This window comes from Micromesistius poutassou (assembly GCF_964030765.1).
Source record: "Micromesistius poutassou genome assembly, chromosome: 12".
NCBI classification, from domain to species: domain Eukaryota; kingdom Metazoa; phylum Chordata; class Actinopteri; order Gadiformes; family Gadidae; genus Micromesistius; species Micromesistius poutassou.
In genome coordinates this window covers 3,635,013-3,653,838 of record NC_140282.1, presented here as the reverse complement: position 1 = coordinate 3,653,838, position 18,826 = coordinate 3,635,013, and the positions used below count along the sequence as shown (strand labels likewise).

Below are 18,826 nucleotides of genomic sequence, written 5' to 3'. Positions count from 1 at the left end.
ATTGGTATAACATTGGCGTAACTGGCAAAGTGCTTCCTTGTCTTTGATTTCTTACTATAAAATGAGTTCGAGATGAATCTAAAGCGTTCAGAGCACATAGAAGGCACAGAGACGGGCGGTGGTTCCCTCGGACGTTGCACAGCGTGGACTCAGGTGAACGCGTTGCATACAAGCCCTCTCGCGTTCACCTCTGATTGGCAACACATAAATAGTCAACGACGGTCCACGACTCTAAGATCAGTAACCGTAAGACATTCTGGAAAAATACAATGTGCTTCATTTGGCCGCGTTAACGCGTTTGGACGACATTTAGCGCACACAACCGACCTCTTGTTGGGCAGGTATACCACAGCTCATGCCGGTCTGTTTTGGGCATTCTGCAATGCAGACCACAACAAGTGGATATATACTGTACCATGGAATATGGGCCTTATGTTGAATAAACTGCACTTATTGATGTAAATAACATACAAACATATGAAGACAGTCTTTAAGCATTGCGAATTTTACAGCGCTATAAAGAGAAAGAGAAATTGTTGGTAACTTGCACCCCAAACAGGCGACCGTTGTGGTTTTAACGACCGTGTCCCGCTTTAGCTGCACGGATATAAGTCCAGCGTGACAAATCACACCATTTTATACAAAAAGGCACAAGACGACTTGAATTCCACCGTGTAGACGCGGGGATGAGCTTATTGTGTGTTAGAAAGGCACGTGTATTCTCAGCTGCCTGACCCTCAACAACTGTTGCGCACTCTTGATTCCTCCTCAGGATTCCAGCGGTGTCCAACTGTACAAGTATTGTGTCATTAAACGTTCATGTAAGTCCAAAATGTTTATAGTCCGGCTTCACTGACAGCTGCCCATGGGTTTAAAGGAGCCGTCAGGGAGCTGTCGGAAGATGCCCCTTAACGTGTCCAGTTCCCGGGTCAGGTGCTCCACTCGTTTGCGCAGCCTGTCGTTGTCGGACGCCAACTCGACCACCTTGTGTTGCGTCTCCACGTTGCGCATCTTGGCCTTGTCCCTGCTCTTCCTCACGGCCACGTTGTTCCTCTCCCGCCTCATGCGGTACTCGGGGCTGTTCTTGTCGACGCGCTTCTTCTTGATCCGCTCGCCGCCGCCCAGCATCTTCATGTGCGCCGCGGACACCCCGCCGTGCTGCTGCTGCAGCGGGCTGGGCACGGGGGTCGGTGGCGGCGTCGGGTGCCCGGGCTGGAGGTGCATGGTGGTCTGCGCACAGTGCGCAATCTGGTACTGGAGGTGCGGGAGGTGCTGGGGGTTGTGGTGGTGGTGGGGGTGATGGGGGTAGGTGGGCGCGATGGACTGGCTCATGTCATCGTCGTCCCGGGGCTCCTGCTTGATGGCCACCGGTCTGATCCTGGCGGAGGGGCTGTCGAACACGGGCTCCAGTTTGGATGAGTCCATGTAGCCCGGGTGACCCGGGTACACCTGCTGCTGCTGCTGCTGCTGCTGCTGCTGGTGGTGGTGCTGCTGCTGGTGCTGCTGTGGGGGGCCCGGGTGGCCGCTGCTGCCCTGGTTGTACTCGTACTCGCCGTTCATCAGCCGCAGCTTCTCCTGTTTGGAGTTGTGGTGAAATAAGTCGGCCAGGAACTCGTCGTTGAAGGCCGAGGGGTCTATGTACGCGCTGATATCGATAGAGTTCTCATTGTCGCAGATTTCACTGAGGTGGCGGAAGTCGCCCTGCTGCGGGGGGTCTTTGTAGCAGGCGCTCTGCGGGGCGACGGGGGTCATCAGCGGCCGAGGGGCGACCTCGTACAAGTTGGCGTGCTCCATGGAGTACCTAAACCCCGCCACACATGGTGAAGAACTCCGGGAATCCAGCTTGCTCCGGTAGCGAGTGAAAGCCGCTGTGGCTGGTGGAGGAGAGCAAAGTACAGGTCCTGAACCCTCTCACGTTCCTAGAGGAGAAACAAGCGAGAAGCGCCTCTCAACTCACAGCAGTCAACAGGTGGTAGCAGACGGTTTGCTTCTTCTCTGTTCGGGAGGTCTGATATACTGACTGTCACCTAGAGCCTCCAAGCCGCAGAACTGTCAAAACGCCCCGCGACCTCCCCTTTATACCCGGCCCGGCGCAGCGCGGGGCGGGCGCACAGCGGGGGGAACAGCGCAGCCCCGCAGCTTCCACTGGACATTTTTGTGGTTAAAATGTGTGCACGATGTTTCACATTTGTTGATTCGAGTTCTAATTTTATTATACTATGGAGTTCTGACTTTGTGACTTTTTGTTTTGGTCCTGAGACGTTTATAACACGCTGGTCATTTTACTTGCAGTTTCTGCAAACCTTTTGTTCAGCCTACTTTATTTATTTTAGGGTGTCTGACTGATTATGTATCAGCCCTCCAGAAATGGACTGAAGCGTGCTTTAGAGTTGTAGTTTAAATTAGAAAGGTTCGGTCAAATATTGTTTATGTATTCTTGTCATTTTGAATTATAATGTTACATTTGTGCACTAAAATGTGAAGAGGAGCCCACCGTTTTGATATAAAACTCAAGTGTCACAAAAGACACTTAAAGAGCCCCCCAGGACACGCTGGGAGAGAGAGGGGGGGGGGGGGCTGGTGAGAAGCAGCAGGTAGCCCGTCTGCGCTCTTTTATCAGCACACCTCCTGGTCAATTACGCACGCAGCAACAGCTATCGCCCGTGTCGTGAGCTCCAACACTTGGAAGCAGGGAAATGAAATATATAGAAAGATACCCGAGATGATAAAGGACGCACGACTCACATTAGATGCGACGGTCTGCGTGCAGCGAAAAGTCTCTCACGCACACTGCGCCTTTCCATGGCTCCGAGACGACGGGAGCTATTGGGAGGTTTACGCAAACCCAATGTGTTATATACTCTGTGTTATTCATTTCGGTGTATTTAATGCATTGACCCATTTATGATTAATAACATTTATTTTCAATGCAGCTTGTCTTCTGTGTGACTAGAGTAGCAGTTTACAGCGGACGACACTGCGACCATATAGACACACGGACTGTCAGCTCCCTCTGTCGATAGCCGCAGGAAATCCAGAGAGAGAGAGAGAGAGAGCGAGAGAGAGCAAGAGAGAGAGAGAGAGAGAGAGAGAGAGAGAGAGAGACAGAGAGCAGAGAGAGAGAGAGAGAGAGAGAGAGAGAGAGAGAGACCATATCCCAAGCATTACCACATTATCTAATACTCTAGATTTAGCCTTACATTTAAATGTACTATATATATATACAGTGAAAAATCAGCATTAAAAAAATGCTTGTGGCATCATTATTTATTTTTACATTGTATCTCATTTTACTTTTGTCCTTTGGAAATGTAAACGTCAGTGTTAAAGTGCTATGCATCTCGAATATTGGGAGAGACTGACAGACAGACCTCGAGAGGAGAGATGAGGAAGAGTGACCTCAGGAGTTGAATTTACACTTAAATGTTGGGCTGAACATTTGTTATAAACTATTAAAAAATGCTCAACAACCTAAACAAGCATGGCAACATTACCTTTCTAACAAAATCATTAATATGACTACAATTTAGTGGTGCCGATCGATTGACATTCTTAATTTGTTTGTATGGGACGGTCAAACAATAACATTATCCATTTAGATTCACTAATTTTGCTTCAAATGGTCTAACAATATGCTATCCCTACAAATATATGATATCTAGGCATAAGTGCTACAAGACAAAGTATGCTAGTTAAGCCTATAAGACCAGGTAAAGACATTTATATTGAAATAATGACGTTAACCATGAATCAGACCCTACACTATACATTTATAATGTTATGGGGTCTACAATGACAGAAAGTGCTGGCTAGTTCTTAACTCTATCTCTTTAACTTCTCTCTGACCCCCTCTTCTCCTCCCTTTCTATCTATAAGTGTGTGTGTGTGTGTGTGTGTGTGTGTGTGTGTGTGTGTGTGTGCGTGTGTGTGTGGAGAGAAATTGCCAGAGTAAATGATTAACAGTCATCTGATAAGGTTGTTTGACCTGCTAGTCCCGTGGATGATCTGAGGCAGTAAGCCTTTACATGATAAACGATTTTACCAACCCTAACCCCAGTAAGCCTTTACATGAAAATGATTTTAATAACCCTAACCCTAGCCCAGTCAGCCTTTACATGGACAACTATTTTAAAAACCCTAGTCCCAGTAAGCCTTTACATGAATAATTATTTTACTAACCCTAACCCTAGTCATAGTAAGCCTTTACATTAAAACCTATTTTATCAACCCTAGCCCCAGTTAGCCTTTACATGAAAACTCTAACCCTAGTCCATGAAGCCTTATTAAAACCTATTTTACTATAGTCCAACTCCCAGTAAACCTTTACATTAAAACATGTTTTAATAACCCTAGTCCCAGTTAGCCTTTATATTAAAACATATTGTATAAACCCTAAGCCTATAGTCCCAGCCTTTCTATTAACCCCCCCCCCCCCCCCCCCCCCCCCCCCGCAAAAAAAAAAAAACCTAGTCCCAGTAAGCCTTTACATGAAAACTATTTTATAAACCCTAACCCTAGTCCCAGTAAGACTTTACATTAAAACCTATTTATCATTAAAACCTATTTTACAAACCCTATAGTCCCAGGAAGCCTTTACATCAAAACTATTTTAATAACCCTAGTCCCAGGAAGGTTTTTCATTAAAACATGTTTTAATAACCCTAGTCCCAGGAAGCCTTTACATTAAAACATGTTTAAAAACATTAAAACATGAACCTTATTCACAGTTATTATTTCAATTAACCGTTTTACTAACCCTAGTCCCAGTAAGCCTTTAAATTAAGGCTGACCCTAGTCCCGCCTTTACAGGAAAACATATTTTACTAACACAAGTCCCAGTAAGCCTTTACATGAAAACCTATTTTATAAACCCTAACTCTAGTCCGAGTCAGCCTTTACATGAAAACTATTTTATTAACCCTAGTCCCAGTCAGCCTTTACCCCTATTTGACTGAACCTCACCCAAGTCCCAGTAAACATCTACATGAACGGGTAGATTTTGAACATGGTTCGTCTTCAGGCGAAGGAATGCACCGTTTGAACCGGTGACAATATAATTTACATAACGTTAAATAAAAAAAATACAGTTTCTCTATTGGTCATTGTAGCTGTCTTTCAAGCAAGATTGCGTCATTCTGCCGTGTGCTCCTCTCTGATTGGCTCACCGTGGATATTGCCCTACATGGTGAAGGAGATTTCGCAATCGCACGGAACACACCTCTCTGTTCCAAACAACAACACGGCGAGTTCAAGTCCCAGACCGACCAGAGGAATTTGAATCAAATTTAAATCGGATTGGACAGTTAGACTGAAACACTCCGCCACTAGACGGTAAGCTTCAGTTAAAAACTATGAATGGTCATACTAAGTGAGACAGTATTAGACTGTTACGAAGAAGCGCAGAGTCGGATGCTAGCAGCTAGCTGCTAGCTGGGGACTCTAACGTTAGTCCCTCCAGGTTCCTCTGATTTAACCTCGCCAGGCTATACAGAGGTTTATATGTGTTCACTAACGTTAAATGTCTACAACATCAGGCTTTTGGAGACGAGGAGGGTTCGACGTAAAACGAGGAGTACGTCATCTACGGGCGAAAAGTTAGTTTTACTTTCGAGCGATCCCTTAAATGTCCAACACAACAAGTTATTCAATAAGTTAGCTAATAAGCTGTTGTCCAGGCTACCAGCGTGTCGCAGTGTTATTATTAAGTAAAATAAGATGACAATCTTTCAGATCGCGCTGAAAGACTTCGGAGTTCCCCTCTTCCACACAAAGCAGAGCTGCGATGATGCAATCCTCATGCAACAGGGAGAAGCACATGCGCACAGCTGACAGGCAACATAGTAACCCGTGGACCAATCACAAGAGCGGGCTTAATTACCATCACGGCCGCTATGCCTTCATTAATTAACATTCCTCGCGAGATCAAATTAGCATACGGTATCATTATTTTGCAGTGGGGCTAATAGGTAAACACCATGATATCATTATTGAGCAGTGTGGTTCTGGAAAGAATAAAAGAGACAATGGTTGTTGTTTTAGCATAGCTATTATTTGCTGCAACAGAGCTTGACGTTTTTATGGTAACGGTAACCATCTATCTCTCTTTTCTCCTTTTCTCCTCAACATGTAAACAGCTCCACCTGCCCCCCCCCCCCCCCCCCCCCTCTCGTCACCCAGTGCTAGTGGTGTTGTATCATCAGCTCCAGAAGGTGGTGGATCCAGATGAGCAGACCTCCCCAGCAGAACCCCCCTACAACGCAACCTAACGGCGTGAGCGTCATCCAGAGCCGGTTCCGCGCCCCACCTGCTACGTCGCGGGTCTCAGCCCCCCAACAACCACAACAGCAGCAGCAGCAGCAGGCCCCCCCACCGGTCCCAGCCCCTCGCTCCACAGCAGGGGGCACAGCCACGTCCACCAGCAGGATGAAGAAGCCCTCGGCGGACAAGGACAGCGACGAGTACCGGCAACGGCGCGAGCGCAACAACCTGGCGGTGAAGAAGAGTCGGATGCGTAGCAAGCAGAAGGCGCAGGACACGCAGCAGCGCGTCAACGAGCTGAAGGAGGAGAACGAGCGTCTGGAGGCCAAGATCAAGCTGCTGAGCAAGGAGCTCAGCGTGCTTAAGGACCTCTTCCTGGAGCACGCCCACAACCTGGCCGACAACGTGCAGCCCGCCGGTGTGGCGCCCGACGGGGCCAGCCCCGCCGCCGGCGCCAACAACCACAGCCAGTGAAGCGGTGCTGCGTGACGATTGGTCCGTTTTTTTTATAATGGAGGGAGGGGAGGAGTCCCGCTGTGAACATGGAAGCCCCTTTTTGTTTTAGCCGTTTTATGGATGGAACTATTTTATACACATTTGATCAAGTCTTGATAAGTGAATTAGTTACTGGCTGAAACGCGACAAGCTTTGGTTAGTTAATTTTAGTTTTTCCTCCGTGCACTTCACGCCTCTTCCTCTTCCTCCACGGTTGGACAGTGTGGAAGAGACTCTGACCTTTGTCACACCAAGTAGACTCACTGAGCAGAGACGCTCTCTCCTGTGTGTGTGTGTGTGTGTGTGTGTGCGCGAGCGCGAGCATGTATGTTAGAGGTTGGACTGACGTGTCTTAAAGACTGACGGAGAAACACGCTTTTTATAACTGTCATGTATGTTTCCACCTCAGAAAGGTCTTCAAAGGGTCCACAGGAAGAAGAGAAGAGAGTATGTGTGTAATCAAAAAGAAGCTACCTTTTGTCATGCAATTGTTTGGCAAGGGGATCAGACACACAGCATTTAACCTGTATGTGTGTGTGTGTGTGTGTGTGTGTGTGTGTGTGTGTGTGTGTGTGTGTGTGTGTGTGTGTGTGTGTGTGTGTGTGTGTGTGTGTGTGTGTGTGTGTGTGTGTGTGTGTGTGTGAGAAAGAGAGGGATCCTGGATGAGTCTGTAAACCTGGGCTGCTGGGCTGTTCAGCTCCGAATACCTGGTTAGCATCAGTTAATGAGTCACAGAAGATCCTCACTAGAGAAAGATGAGGAGGAGGAGGAAGGTGGAGGCAGCCAGATGCACTACGGGCTGAGCGGACTCTGCACAGTTGCTTATCCAGCACACACACACACACACACACACACACACACACACACACACACACACACACACACACACACACACACACACACACACACACACACACACACACACACTCTGGCTGTCTCTCTCTTTCGCACACAAACTTCAGGATCTTGGCACTGCAGTTTTTTCTATATTTAAATTTTCTACTGCTTTTACTCAACAGAACCGCATGTTGGTTATTTGCATGGGGGGGGGGATATTTTAATGTTCACAAGAGAATTGATAACCTGTAAGGTTGTAATCAGCAACGTCTTGATATTACTCTGACACAGCTTTGCAGACACCATTTTTCCACAGATCTGATGGTTGGTGTAAATGTTGCTGGGCGGCATTTCTCAGTGGTGGCCTGGTTTTTTATAAGTGTCTTGGGAATATGTATTGTAAAATAAAATGTAATTATAAATGTTGAGCCGTCTGTTGACTCTTCATTCAAGATTCTCTTCATTCAAGATTCATTCAATTCCATTAATATATGTATAAACACAGTTTGTGTGTGTGTATATATATGTAATATATACTAAAGTAAATACAATAGTTTATATGTAGTATATAACTTGTATATTATATAGCATGAATAAAATATAGTATATGTATATAATATATATAACATAATATCTGAAACAAAGACATTGCTCCATAAAACCTAGGTGACATACCCATACTAGGAGTGGTGGTGTTGGAAAACTGGTTTATTTAAAAGTTTGTAGAGAATTATACATGACCCGGTGCTCCTTGTTGCCATGCAGGAGATCTCTTCGGAGGGTCTGTGATGATGCCTGGTTTAACCTGTGCACATTGATTGCTCAATGTGCAACAGCTGTGCAGCCTCACCCTGCCCCAGAGTCCAATTGCCTGACTTGGAGGCTGCTTAAACCAGCCATCATCAACTCCACAATATCTATATAATATAGTATAGTATAATATATTATATAGTTGATAGAGTAAAGTAGTAATAAATATAACGTACTACATTATATATAGAGTATATATACATATTATATAGTATACTATATACACATTTGTAATAATGAACCTAATGCATATTATAATTAATATTAAAATCAATGTTATCATGAAGCTAATGCATGTTATAATCAATGTTAGAATGAAACTAATGAACGGACCTAAGGCAACATGTTACTAGAGAATTGTTTGAGAGCCTTGACCGAAAAATCAATACAAATTTCACTCGCCCATAGAGGTAGAGATAAGAGTGTTCAAGAGTAATGACATGGTTATAATAACAATATTATTCATGATGTTTCCCAACAAGGTATGTTAAGTACAGTGAAATGAGATGTGATTAAAGTACAGTGCAATGAAAAACATAACAATGTTTATCACACTGTATGTCAAGTACAGTGTCATGTAACGTTAAGACCACAATGGTTATAATGTTTCATTACACTGTATGTCAAGCACAGTGACATGGCATATTATAACCTGTTATGATAATACTATGTTCGGGGAAGTGTTCAGCCTTGCAGTGGTATCTGGGAATGGGTTGAAGCCGGGTCCATCCGCGATCACGCACGAAAATCTATTTATAAACCTGCCCTCTTGCTGTTGGTTTGCCTTGTTTGACTTGCCTGACTGCCTAATGAGGACTGCTGTGCCTACCTGTGTGTCTGGCTGCCTGTCTTTTTCCCGTCCTGTCTCTCTGTCTATCTACGTGTTGGACTGCCTACCTGTACCCCTGCCAATACCTGTCTGTCTGCCATACCATGCGCGCCTGTACTTGTTTGTCGTCTACCTTCTCTGTTTGCCTATCTGTCTACCCTTCTGTCTGAGTACCTGCATGAATACCTACCCGACTGTCTGTCTGTCTACCTCTTTGACAGCCTGTCTGTCTACCTCTTTGACCGCCAACACGTCCGTCCGTCTGTCTGTCTGACCTGACCGCCATAGGACAGCCACGTCGCTCCACTAAGTCGGAGCGCTTCAATCTATTTTTAAAAGTGCCATGTCTCTCCGATGAATCATTAGACGGAAGAATCACAGACTATTCTGTTCTGTTTAAACACGGCTCAGCAGGTGGGGCTCGGACGTGACTCAGCTCCCACCACCACACGGCAAACACCCATTACCGGGTATGACCACCCTGCCTCTCCCTCCCCCATGTGGTCCGATAAGCAGGGATGAGCTCTAGACGTATCAGACGCTCCAGGGAGACCCTCCCATCACAGAGTCCGGTCTGGCCAGAGTCGGCTGGCGGCTGCACGAGAGACAGACAGACCAGGAAACAGACATACCAAGAGACACAGACAGACGTTTTAAGACATTGTAGGGAGTGAATGACTATCTAATAATAAGACGACAGCAGGCTAGGGGGAGGGGTTTAGGTCTGCTGCTAGGGGGAGTGGCTTAGGCCTAGGAGGCCAGGTAACAGTCATACCTGTAGGCCTGCTGATAGGTAGCCAGGTAACAGCCATACCTGTAGGCCTGCTGATAGGTAGCCAGGTAACAGCCATACCTGTAGGCCTGCTGATAGGTAGCCAGGTAACAGCCATACCTGTAGGCCTGCTGATAGGTAGCCAGGTAACAGCCATACCTGTAGGCCTGCTGATAGGTAGCCAGGTAACAGCCATACCTGTAGGCCTGCAGCTAGGAGGCCAGGTAACACCATACCTTTAGGCCTACTGCTAGGAGGCCTTCAGGTTACAGCATACCTGTAGCCCGGCTGCTAGGAGGCAAGGTAACAGCCATACCTGTAGGCCTGCTGCTAGGAATCCATGTAACAGCCATACCTGTAGGCCTGCTGCTAGGAGGCTAGGTACAGCCATACCTGTAGGCCTGCTGCTAGGAGGACCTCTGCTAAACAGAGCAGGCCCAAGCTACACTCTCACACTACGGCAAACACACCCTATTGCAATAACTAACCAGCACTCACGCCAGGCTGGCTCAAAGTTCTTCCCTTGAAGGGACAGTAAGTGACCAGCACTCAGGCCGTGTGTGTGTGTGTGTGTGTGTGTGTGTGTGTGTGTGTAGGTGTGTGTGTAGGTGTGTGTGTGTGTGTGTGTGTAGGTGTGTGTGTGTGTGTGTGTGTGTGTGTGTGTAGGTGTGTGTGTAGGTGTGTGTGTGTGTGTGTGTGTGTGTGTGTGTGTGTGTGCGTGTGTGTGTGTGCGTGTGCGTGTGCGTGTGTGTGTGTGTGTGTGTGTGTGTGTGTGTGTGTGTGATAATGAGTGTGGCTGAGCGAGTGAGAGGCTGCAGATTATTGGGGATCCCAGACACACTGAACCCAAACACAATGGTCCACCCACAAGAGGAAGCCAACAGCTAAGTGGAGCTACACACAGGTGGAGCCACAGACTGGTGGCAAAGTGTGAAATCTTGTTCCTGGGAAACCATGCAGGGAGTAAGCTGGGTGGATGAGTGACAGGATGACATCATTATCATCTTGTCTAGCATGAAGAAGGTAGCTTAAGTTATTTTACCGGCTAGAATGAAGAAGGTATCCTTCCTGCTTGAGCAGCAAGCATGGGAGCAGCTTATGTCTGCTACCCTTTCTACTGGTTTGCCTGCCGGCCTCTGATTAACTCTATCTGTGTCTATCAGTCTCTTTGTGTCTCGCTGTGTCTTTGTCTGTCTCTGTCCCTCTATCTGTGTCTCTGTGTGTGTCTGTCCCTCTCTCTCATGTTTTGTAGAGTTAGACAGGTTGGGATGACTTAAGTATTATTTTGATAAATATGAACATCACACTGCTATCTGCACCTTAGTGTGTGTGTGTGTGTGTGTGTGTGTGTGTGTGTGTGTGTGTGTGTGATGGTACTGTCTCTCGGGCCAGAGAGCAAGAGACACAAATATTATATAATACTATACAGCAACAAACAAACACACACTTTGACCCTAACATACAAACTCTATACAGCAACATGCACACACACATACTAACCATAACACACAAACTATATACAGAAAAACACACACACGCACACACACACACACACTTTATGACCTTTCCCCGCTCACTGCACTCCTCCCCTGATCTGCCCCCAGAGATCTGTCCCCCCAGGTCCATCGCCATGGTTACCGCTAGGACACGTCAACCAAAAATATAAATAAAATCAATTGTGAAAACAACAAGACAAGAGACTTGAGAGTTTTGGTAAGAGAGATATGGTAAGAGAGATCTGGTAAGAGAGTAATGGTAAGAGAGATGTTGTGAGAGATTTTTGGTAAAAGAGATATGGTGAGAGAGTTTTGGTAGGAGAGATATGGTAAGAGTTATGGTAAGAGATCTGGTAAGAGAGTTATGGTAGAGAGATATTGTGGGAGAGTTTTGGTAGGAGAGATATGATGAGACTGTAAGAGATATGAAGAGCGAGATATGGTAAATAGAGTAATGGTAAGATAAATATGATAAGAAAGTTATTGGGAGAGAGTTATGGTGAGAGATGTTGAGTTACGTTGGCTGAAATTAGGTTAAGGTCCATGCTGATGTCATTGATAAAAAATGTCTGCCACTGTCAGGCCTCCGGAAATCTGCAAGCGGAAACCTGAGGATCAACAAGTGATCTCTCGTGTCTCAATGAGTTAAGTTCCAGGTGTCAGGGAGAGGAGGAGAGGAGAGGAAAAGAGAAAGAGAGGAAAGGAACTGAAGTCTAGTCGTCTACCTGCTCACATTGCCATTCACACACACACACACACACACACACACACACACACAAACTGGCTACAAGGGTTCTGACCTTTAACCCTGAGGGGGGTTAATCTAGAAGAGTTGAGCTAATGAGTAACATCTCAGAGGCCATGAAGGTCAAAGGTCAAGTTGAGTGGTTGTACTGATATGAACACAAAATCTCTCTCACTCGCGCACACACACACACACACACACACACACACACACACACACACACACACACACACAGACACACACACACACACACATTAATTAACAAGCCGTTAATTAGGGTTAGTGAAGGTAAGGTTAGGTTAGTTAAGGTTAGCTATGGTGTTTAATCTAGTTCTTGTTTAATTATGTAATGACTACATTTCTAGGTTCCACAACTGAGTTGGAGCCTGATAAAGAATCATTTATTTTGGGACACTTCTTGACAGCAAAGTATTGTATTTAATTTTAGAGCATGATCATGGGGAGATACAGGCAGCAATTATTCAGGCATATATTCAACGAGACAATGGGTGTACATGTCTCTCATATGGGAACTTGCACATCGTAGGCAGTAACAACGAATAAAACAAAGGTGAGGAAGAGTGACCATCATCGAGAATTAAGGATTCGCCATGGCTGAAGTCAGCCATGGTGGGCGAGACCAAATTATTTTTGCAAAACACTACGGGGGAAGTGGGCACGTCTGCTAGGCTGCAAGACAATTAACGGAATCCACACAACAAAGAAGTCTGTAGATTGGTATGGCCTCAGTATCAGACATTGTGGCTGCAGTGGCAATGCAAATGCAAACACCTTTCAATTAGAAAGAGGAAGGGGGACATCCATAGGTCCAAGGTGAATACATACAAATGCCTTTTCAATTGACTTGTTGTTATATAAACAAGGTTAATATCATTTGTATATAATTTTATGTTATAGGTACGATTAATATTTCCACAACAGAGTCTGTCCCGTCGTAGTGTTGCTTTACCCCATTGGCTCCTCAAAGGGTTGCCACTAGTAACCACTAGACTATGCAGCAACTACATGCTAGTACTCTAACCTGCTAGATCACTAAGAAAATGGTACCTTAACATTCTAGGTTTGCTAACATGCTAGATAAACTCACATACTCACGCTAGTGCACACACATGTTAGTACATTAACATGCTCGTACACTAACCAGCTAAATGGACACCCAACTTCACACATGGTACTAGCTGGGTTTCAAACCAACACCTTTTGGCTGATGAATCTTTGAATCGCGTGACTACAGACAGACTGAACACATTTCTTAATAAATATCTGTTATTGGCAGCTCTTCTGGCTCTCATTGCGTCCATGTTCTACTGCTCTGGTACACCAAGCAGGTTCAAACAAATCAAAGAATTTCTTGAGCTATTGTTTTTGCAAGCTCTCGGGTCTGAGCACCGAAGAGGACACATAAAACACAGCATGCAAGGCCGGCGTGTGGACTCCTGTACTCTTTCTCCCTCGTAATTGCAGAACATATACTGTTTTTTTGTTACTGGTTAAAATAAAAAAATAATAAACAATCTACAACAAAACAACAAAAGTGCCTCTGGCCCCTGTGGTAGCTATCGTACAGTTGGTACATTGTGTGATAATCATCGATGGCAGGGTGCGATTTGTCAAAAAAACAGAGGGGGGAATGTTATTATTATTTTTTTAATCATGAAAAAAAATCAAATCAAATCAACATGCCTAACTCTTTTTTTAAGATAATGGTAGGCCCTATCAGCTTACATTTGTAACAGTTGAACGTTCATCATTAATGCAAATTAAAAAGACAGACATATAATTGTATTCTTTTTTTTTTCCCTACAATCGCACATTGTTTGATTGTTATCGTATGGTAATATTGTTATAGTTGGTGGTGCGTAAATTCTGTAATAGTTATCCTTCATTCGCATTATCGCACATTGTGTGATAATGATACATTTTCTGTATTTATTTTCTATGTAATACTCTACACTTTTAATCTCTTTAAGTGTATCCTAGTTTCCTGATACTGCCTGGGGGTGAGTGGCACAAATACATGAAACAGAGTCCTGGACATGGTGTTGTAAATCACCAAAAGGTTATACTGAAGGGAACAAGAGGGAGTAGGATGTAGTGTAACACGGTATACCGATACTGGAACTGTATCACAATACCCTGCAATTTAAAACAGTACTATATTTTATTAGTACTGGGACTTAAAGAATGAAGTATATATATGAGCCATATTCCTTATGAGTTGCTGAGATGTGCAACCGTGGGACCGCAGTGTGTGTGTGTGTGTGCAGCGCTTTCTATTCACTCCCTGCAGGCATTGTGGGCATGTCATCATTTTATTTTCTCTCATATGCTCTCAGCTTTTATTTGAGAACCAGAGGCATTTTCTCTATAAACTGATGGCACGTGACATTGTCTTTGAGTGAATGAAGCTTCCTGCTTATTTCATTCACCAAACAGACTGGCTGACATGTCTGTTGCTTGCTATAATCAAGTAGTCCAGGCGGGTAAACTGATCATTAGGAGAGACAGCGAACGGCTGAAGTGCGGGGCATGACAGAACTGTCCTTCCTCCATCCATCCCAAAGACGACCCTGTGAGGGCGCTCGTCATGAAGCCCATATTAATGCTGACTAGTGGTCATGCTGCAGCCATAGACTCAAGAAATATAGACAGTGTCTGTGACGTCACCCATTGCTTTACACAGCTGCTGCTATGATCCCGTTATTGCCACAAACATTGCTTGACATTTTTACAACCATGATCCATATTCGGAACAATGAGGGCTGGAATTGAATGGCAGCTTGGCAGTTGTCCATAGATATATATATACTGACTAGATATCACATTCAGCTTCTAAGCATGCGTCAACAATGCCGCCATCTTGCCTTGTCTGTCCCATCGACGTTCATTCATTCAGGTAGGTGGTTATCCAGCGGCAAGAAGGCGGCAGCATTGACGCATACGTACCACTGAACAGCGCAGCTCAGGCGAAATCTGGTCAGTATATATATATCTATGGCAGTTGTCTATGTGGTCAAAACTCATTCATATTCACCCTTCATAACTTTTTAATGCGATACGATGAACGAGATGAGTTGGCAACTGAGATTCTAAGTGAACGAAGAAGGCATTTATTGGCTTCGTATGGTGACCGTTCTTTTTTCATTCATCCACAGCAATCAACTTATAGGCCATCCCTAACGTGAACTGAACTAGTGTCTAGTATATGTAGTACATGCTGACTATGCTGACATGGTGGTGACTACTGGTCAAGGTGGAGCTCATAGTACATGCTGACTACTGGTCATGGGGCAGCCAAGGTTTCTGTTGACACACGCGTCACTTTGTATGAAGGAAGATATTCCGTCCTAACGCACGTACGCAAGCACACACACACACACACGCACACACACACACACACCAACAGTCACCCACACAATCGAACATATGAACAGACACACACATGAATGCACACATCAACAACATTTAAATTGTTTTCATATAGTAAATACAATTCCATCTGGTTTGGATACTCAGATTTGAGTATACAAGTATACTAAGTCTACACCTTGCATGCAGACTTACATCCCTGTGTGTACACACACACACACACACACACACACACACACACACACACACACACACACACACACACAAACGCACGCATGCACGCACACACCACCAATGTGTATATTTTTGGCTCTCTGTAGACGTTGAGTCAACTGTTGCGCAATGGCCTGCTAGTTGGCTGGAGTGTGCTGTTAGCTTACGTATTAGCCGGGTGACTTGATACTGCTGCATCAGCAGATTGGACTACTGAACATGGCTTTGGAAGGCAGCCAAGAGATATTATGAAATAATGGTGTGAACTTTACCCTGCAATGCATGCTTTGGGAACAGGGGTAGCCTGGGGTCTGGTCTGCACTGAACACTGAAGATATTCGATTAGTACTATCATCTATTAATTTTCTATTATCATACTCATATAAGGAGATAGAGGACAGGCAGACAGTGTGATGTAGGGAAAAGATAGGTAGATAGACAGGTAGAGAGACAGGTTTGTAAGTATGTAGGACAGAGAGGTCGTTTGTACGACTGATAGTGGTGTAGTGTCGAGGACAGATGGACAGGTGTGGTGTGCAAGAGAAAGACAGACAGGTCTGTGAGGAGAGGATGTGAGGCAGACAGACTTGCATGTCCCAATTCAACTTCCTAATCAATCCCATTCCAGACATTAATAAAACACCCAGACACCAGCCACACATCAAATGAGCTTCCCTCAACATCACCTAATATTTATCAGGAACATACTAGAGATAAATATATAATATCTACACTGGAGCTGATCACAAAGTGTCCCTGCACTATCTTGCCACTTGGTCTTGTATGGTCGTATGGACAGCTGCCCAAACTCAAAGCTCATTAAGTCAAGTGATAAGGACTGCGCAGCAGATACTACAGCTGTATTGGTCTCTAATGTAGGCCAACGGTCACAATGAAGTCATCACAGGTCAACATGAGACCACTTATGTAGGTGAACAGGCCTGTGATGCAGCAATCAGGGAGGAGACCAGGCCTGTGATGCAGCAATCAGGGAGGAGCCCAAGCCTGTGATTCACCAATCAGGGAGGAGCCCAAGCCTGTGATTCACCAATCAGGGAGGAGACCAGTCCTGTGATGCACCAATTAGGGAGGAGACCAGGCCTGTGATGCACCAATCAGGGAGGAGATCAGGCCTGCATTGCACCAATTAGGGAGGAGACCAGGCCTGTGATGTACCAATCAGGAGGAGATCAGGCCTGCATTGCACCAATCAGGGAGGAGACCAGGCCTGTGATGCACCAATCAGGGAGGAGACCAGGCCTGTGATGCACCAATCAGGGAGGAGACCAGGCCTGCATTGCACCAATCAGGGAGGAGACCAGTCCTGCATTTCACCAATTAGGTAGGAGAACAGTCATCCAATAGCATTGAAGACACTGGATGCTGATGAATTCCACCAATCACAGATCAGCTCCAGATGGGTTACTGATTCATGCACTGCTTATACTGATCGGTGTGTAAATGTCCTGAAAACAGTGATTTAAAGAACAAGTTTCATGGTAAATGTTCATGAACAGATGGGTAGATAGATAGATACCATATCCCCATAGGGAAATTACTTTGTTGCAGCACAGCAAGACAGGACAAGACAAAGCAATAAACTCATAGTAGACAAAAGAAACTCAAAATAAAAGACAACAGTAATTGATACATCGTCCTTAAGTTTCATACTTCTATTCCATTCCAACCATCACACACACACACACACACACACACACACACACACACACACACACACACACACACACACACACACACACACACACACACACACACACACACACACACACACACACACACACACACACACACACACACACACACACACACACACACACACACACACACACCCAACCAACCAACCAACCAACCAACCAACCAACCAACCAACCAACCAACCAACCAACCAAACAAGATATGGCCTGTCATGGAAACTCATGGTGAAACAATAGCGACCTCTACTGCTGGTCTGAAAGGTTGAGTGTCTATTGGGATGTAGTTGGGAAGTACATCTTACGGAGTATTCTTTAGCTAGTCTCAGACGTTTTTTTACACAAGAACTGCAGTTGCATCGAAGCCGCTGACTAAAAGTGAATTGCATTTCATGTTCCCTTGTTTAGTCTATATTGTCTATATATCTATATTGTGAATAATCATTCCTGCCTTGAACTTTCTGCTGTGACACCCAATGTACTAATTGGGATTAATACAACAGCAACACAGTTAATGTTAAACATTTTCTAAACATAGAAATCAAGCAAATTACCTATAATACTTATTAATCAATTAATATAAACTGTATAGACCCTAGCAGGAGGCAATCCCTCCTAATGGTAACATGCTAGACTTAGTGTTTCAAAAAGTAGCCAGAGAAGAGTGATGCGAGGATTGATGCGTCTTATCCGATATTTTTGCTTGGGGGCCTGAAAGCCAAGGTAAAGCCTCGTCTATGTTTCACATCTCACAACCCTTACACCAACCGAGCCGTTTGTTTAAAAGCTACACTAGAGAAACTCACCAGCAGCTCTGCCAGCATCCGCAAGCCTCCCTATATATTTCAAGCAGTTTCATCACCTGGTTTAACCTCTGATGCAATCCCATGGAAATCTTCCAAATATACTATCTGAGTGGAGAAACAGCACCATCTAGAGACCATTTTACAGAACACGCACATGCCGAGGAAGTCACAGAGACGCAATATCAGATTTTGCCCAGGTGTCCTTTAGAACAGGTCTGAAAGACCTCTAGATTTTAAACTCTTCTGCTATGAATTCTTACCAGGGATTTTAGTCGCTTAGACCTCCTACTGTTTCTTAACTTAATGAGAATGGACAAGGAGGGAACCATGAAGGATGTGATATTCAGGCAAAATGTAACACTCCCTCCTCACTGTTTGGTCTTGCAATAGATCGACTGGGATTTCTTTATTTTAGACGTTCTTCTGCTTCTGATGTCGTCCCGTGACCAGTGGTCCTGACACG

The 18,826-nt window shown here is 45.0% G+C and overlaps 2 protein-coding genes across 3 annotated transcripts; one reads left to right on the top strand and one right to left on the bottom strand.

Moving 5' to 3' along the window:
• Positions 1-6: 6 nt before the first annotated feature.
• cebpa (CCAAT enhancer binding protein alpha) lies at positions 7-2,055 on the bottom strand. Its single transcript, XM_084476136.1, has one exon. The coding sequence runs from the start codon at positions 1,792-1,794 to the stop codon at positions 850-852; it is 945 nt and encodes a 314-aa protein (XP_084332262.1). The 5' UTR covers positions 1,795-2,055; the 3' UTR covers positions 7-849.
• A 3,163-nt stretch (positions 2,056-5,218) lies between these two features.
• On the top strand, positions 5,219-8,016 carry cebpg (CCAAT enhancer binding protein gamma). Of its 2 annotated transcripts, none has more exons than XM_084476059.1 (2): positions 5,219-5,331; positions 6,178-8,016. In XM_084476059.1, exon 2 carries the CDS (start codon positions 6,223-6,225, stop codon positions 6,730-6,732), a length of 510 nt encoding a protein of 169 aa, XP_084332185.1. In that variant the 5' UTR covers positions 5,219-5,331; positions 6,178-6,222; the 3' UTR covers positions 6,733-8,016. The 2 variants fall into 2 exon arrangements, with proteins under 2 accessions (XP_084332185.1, XP_084332184.1); XM_084476058.1 differs by having other exon boundaries at positions 6,135-8,016.
• Positions 8,017-18,826: the final 10,810 nt, after the last annotated feature.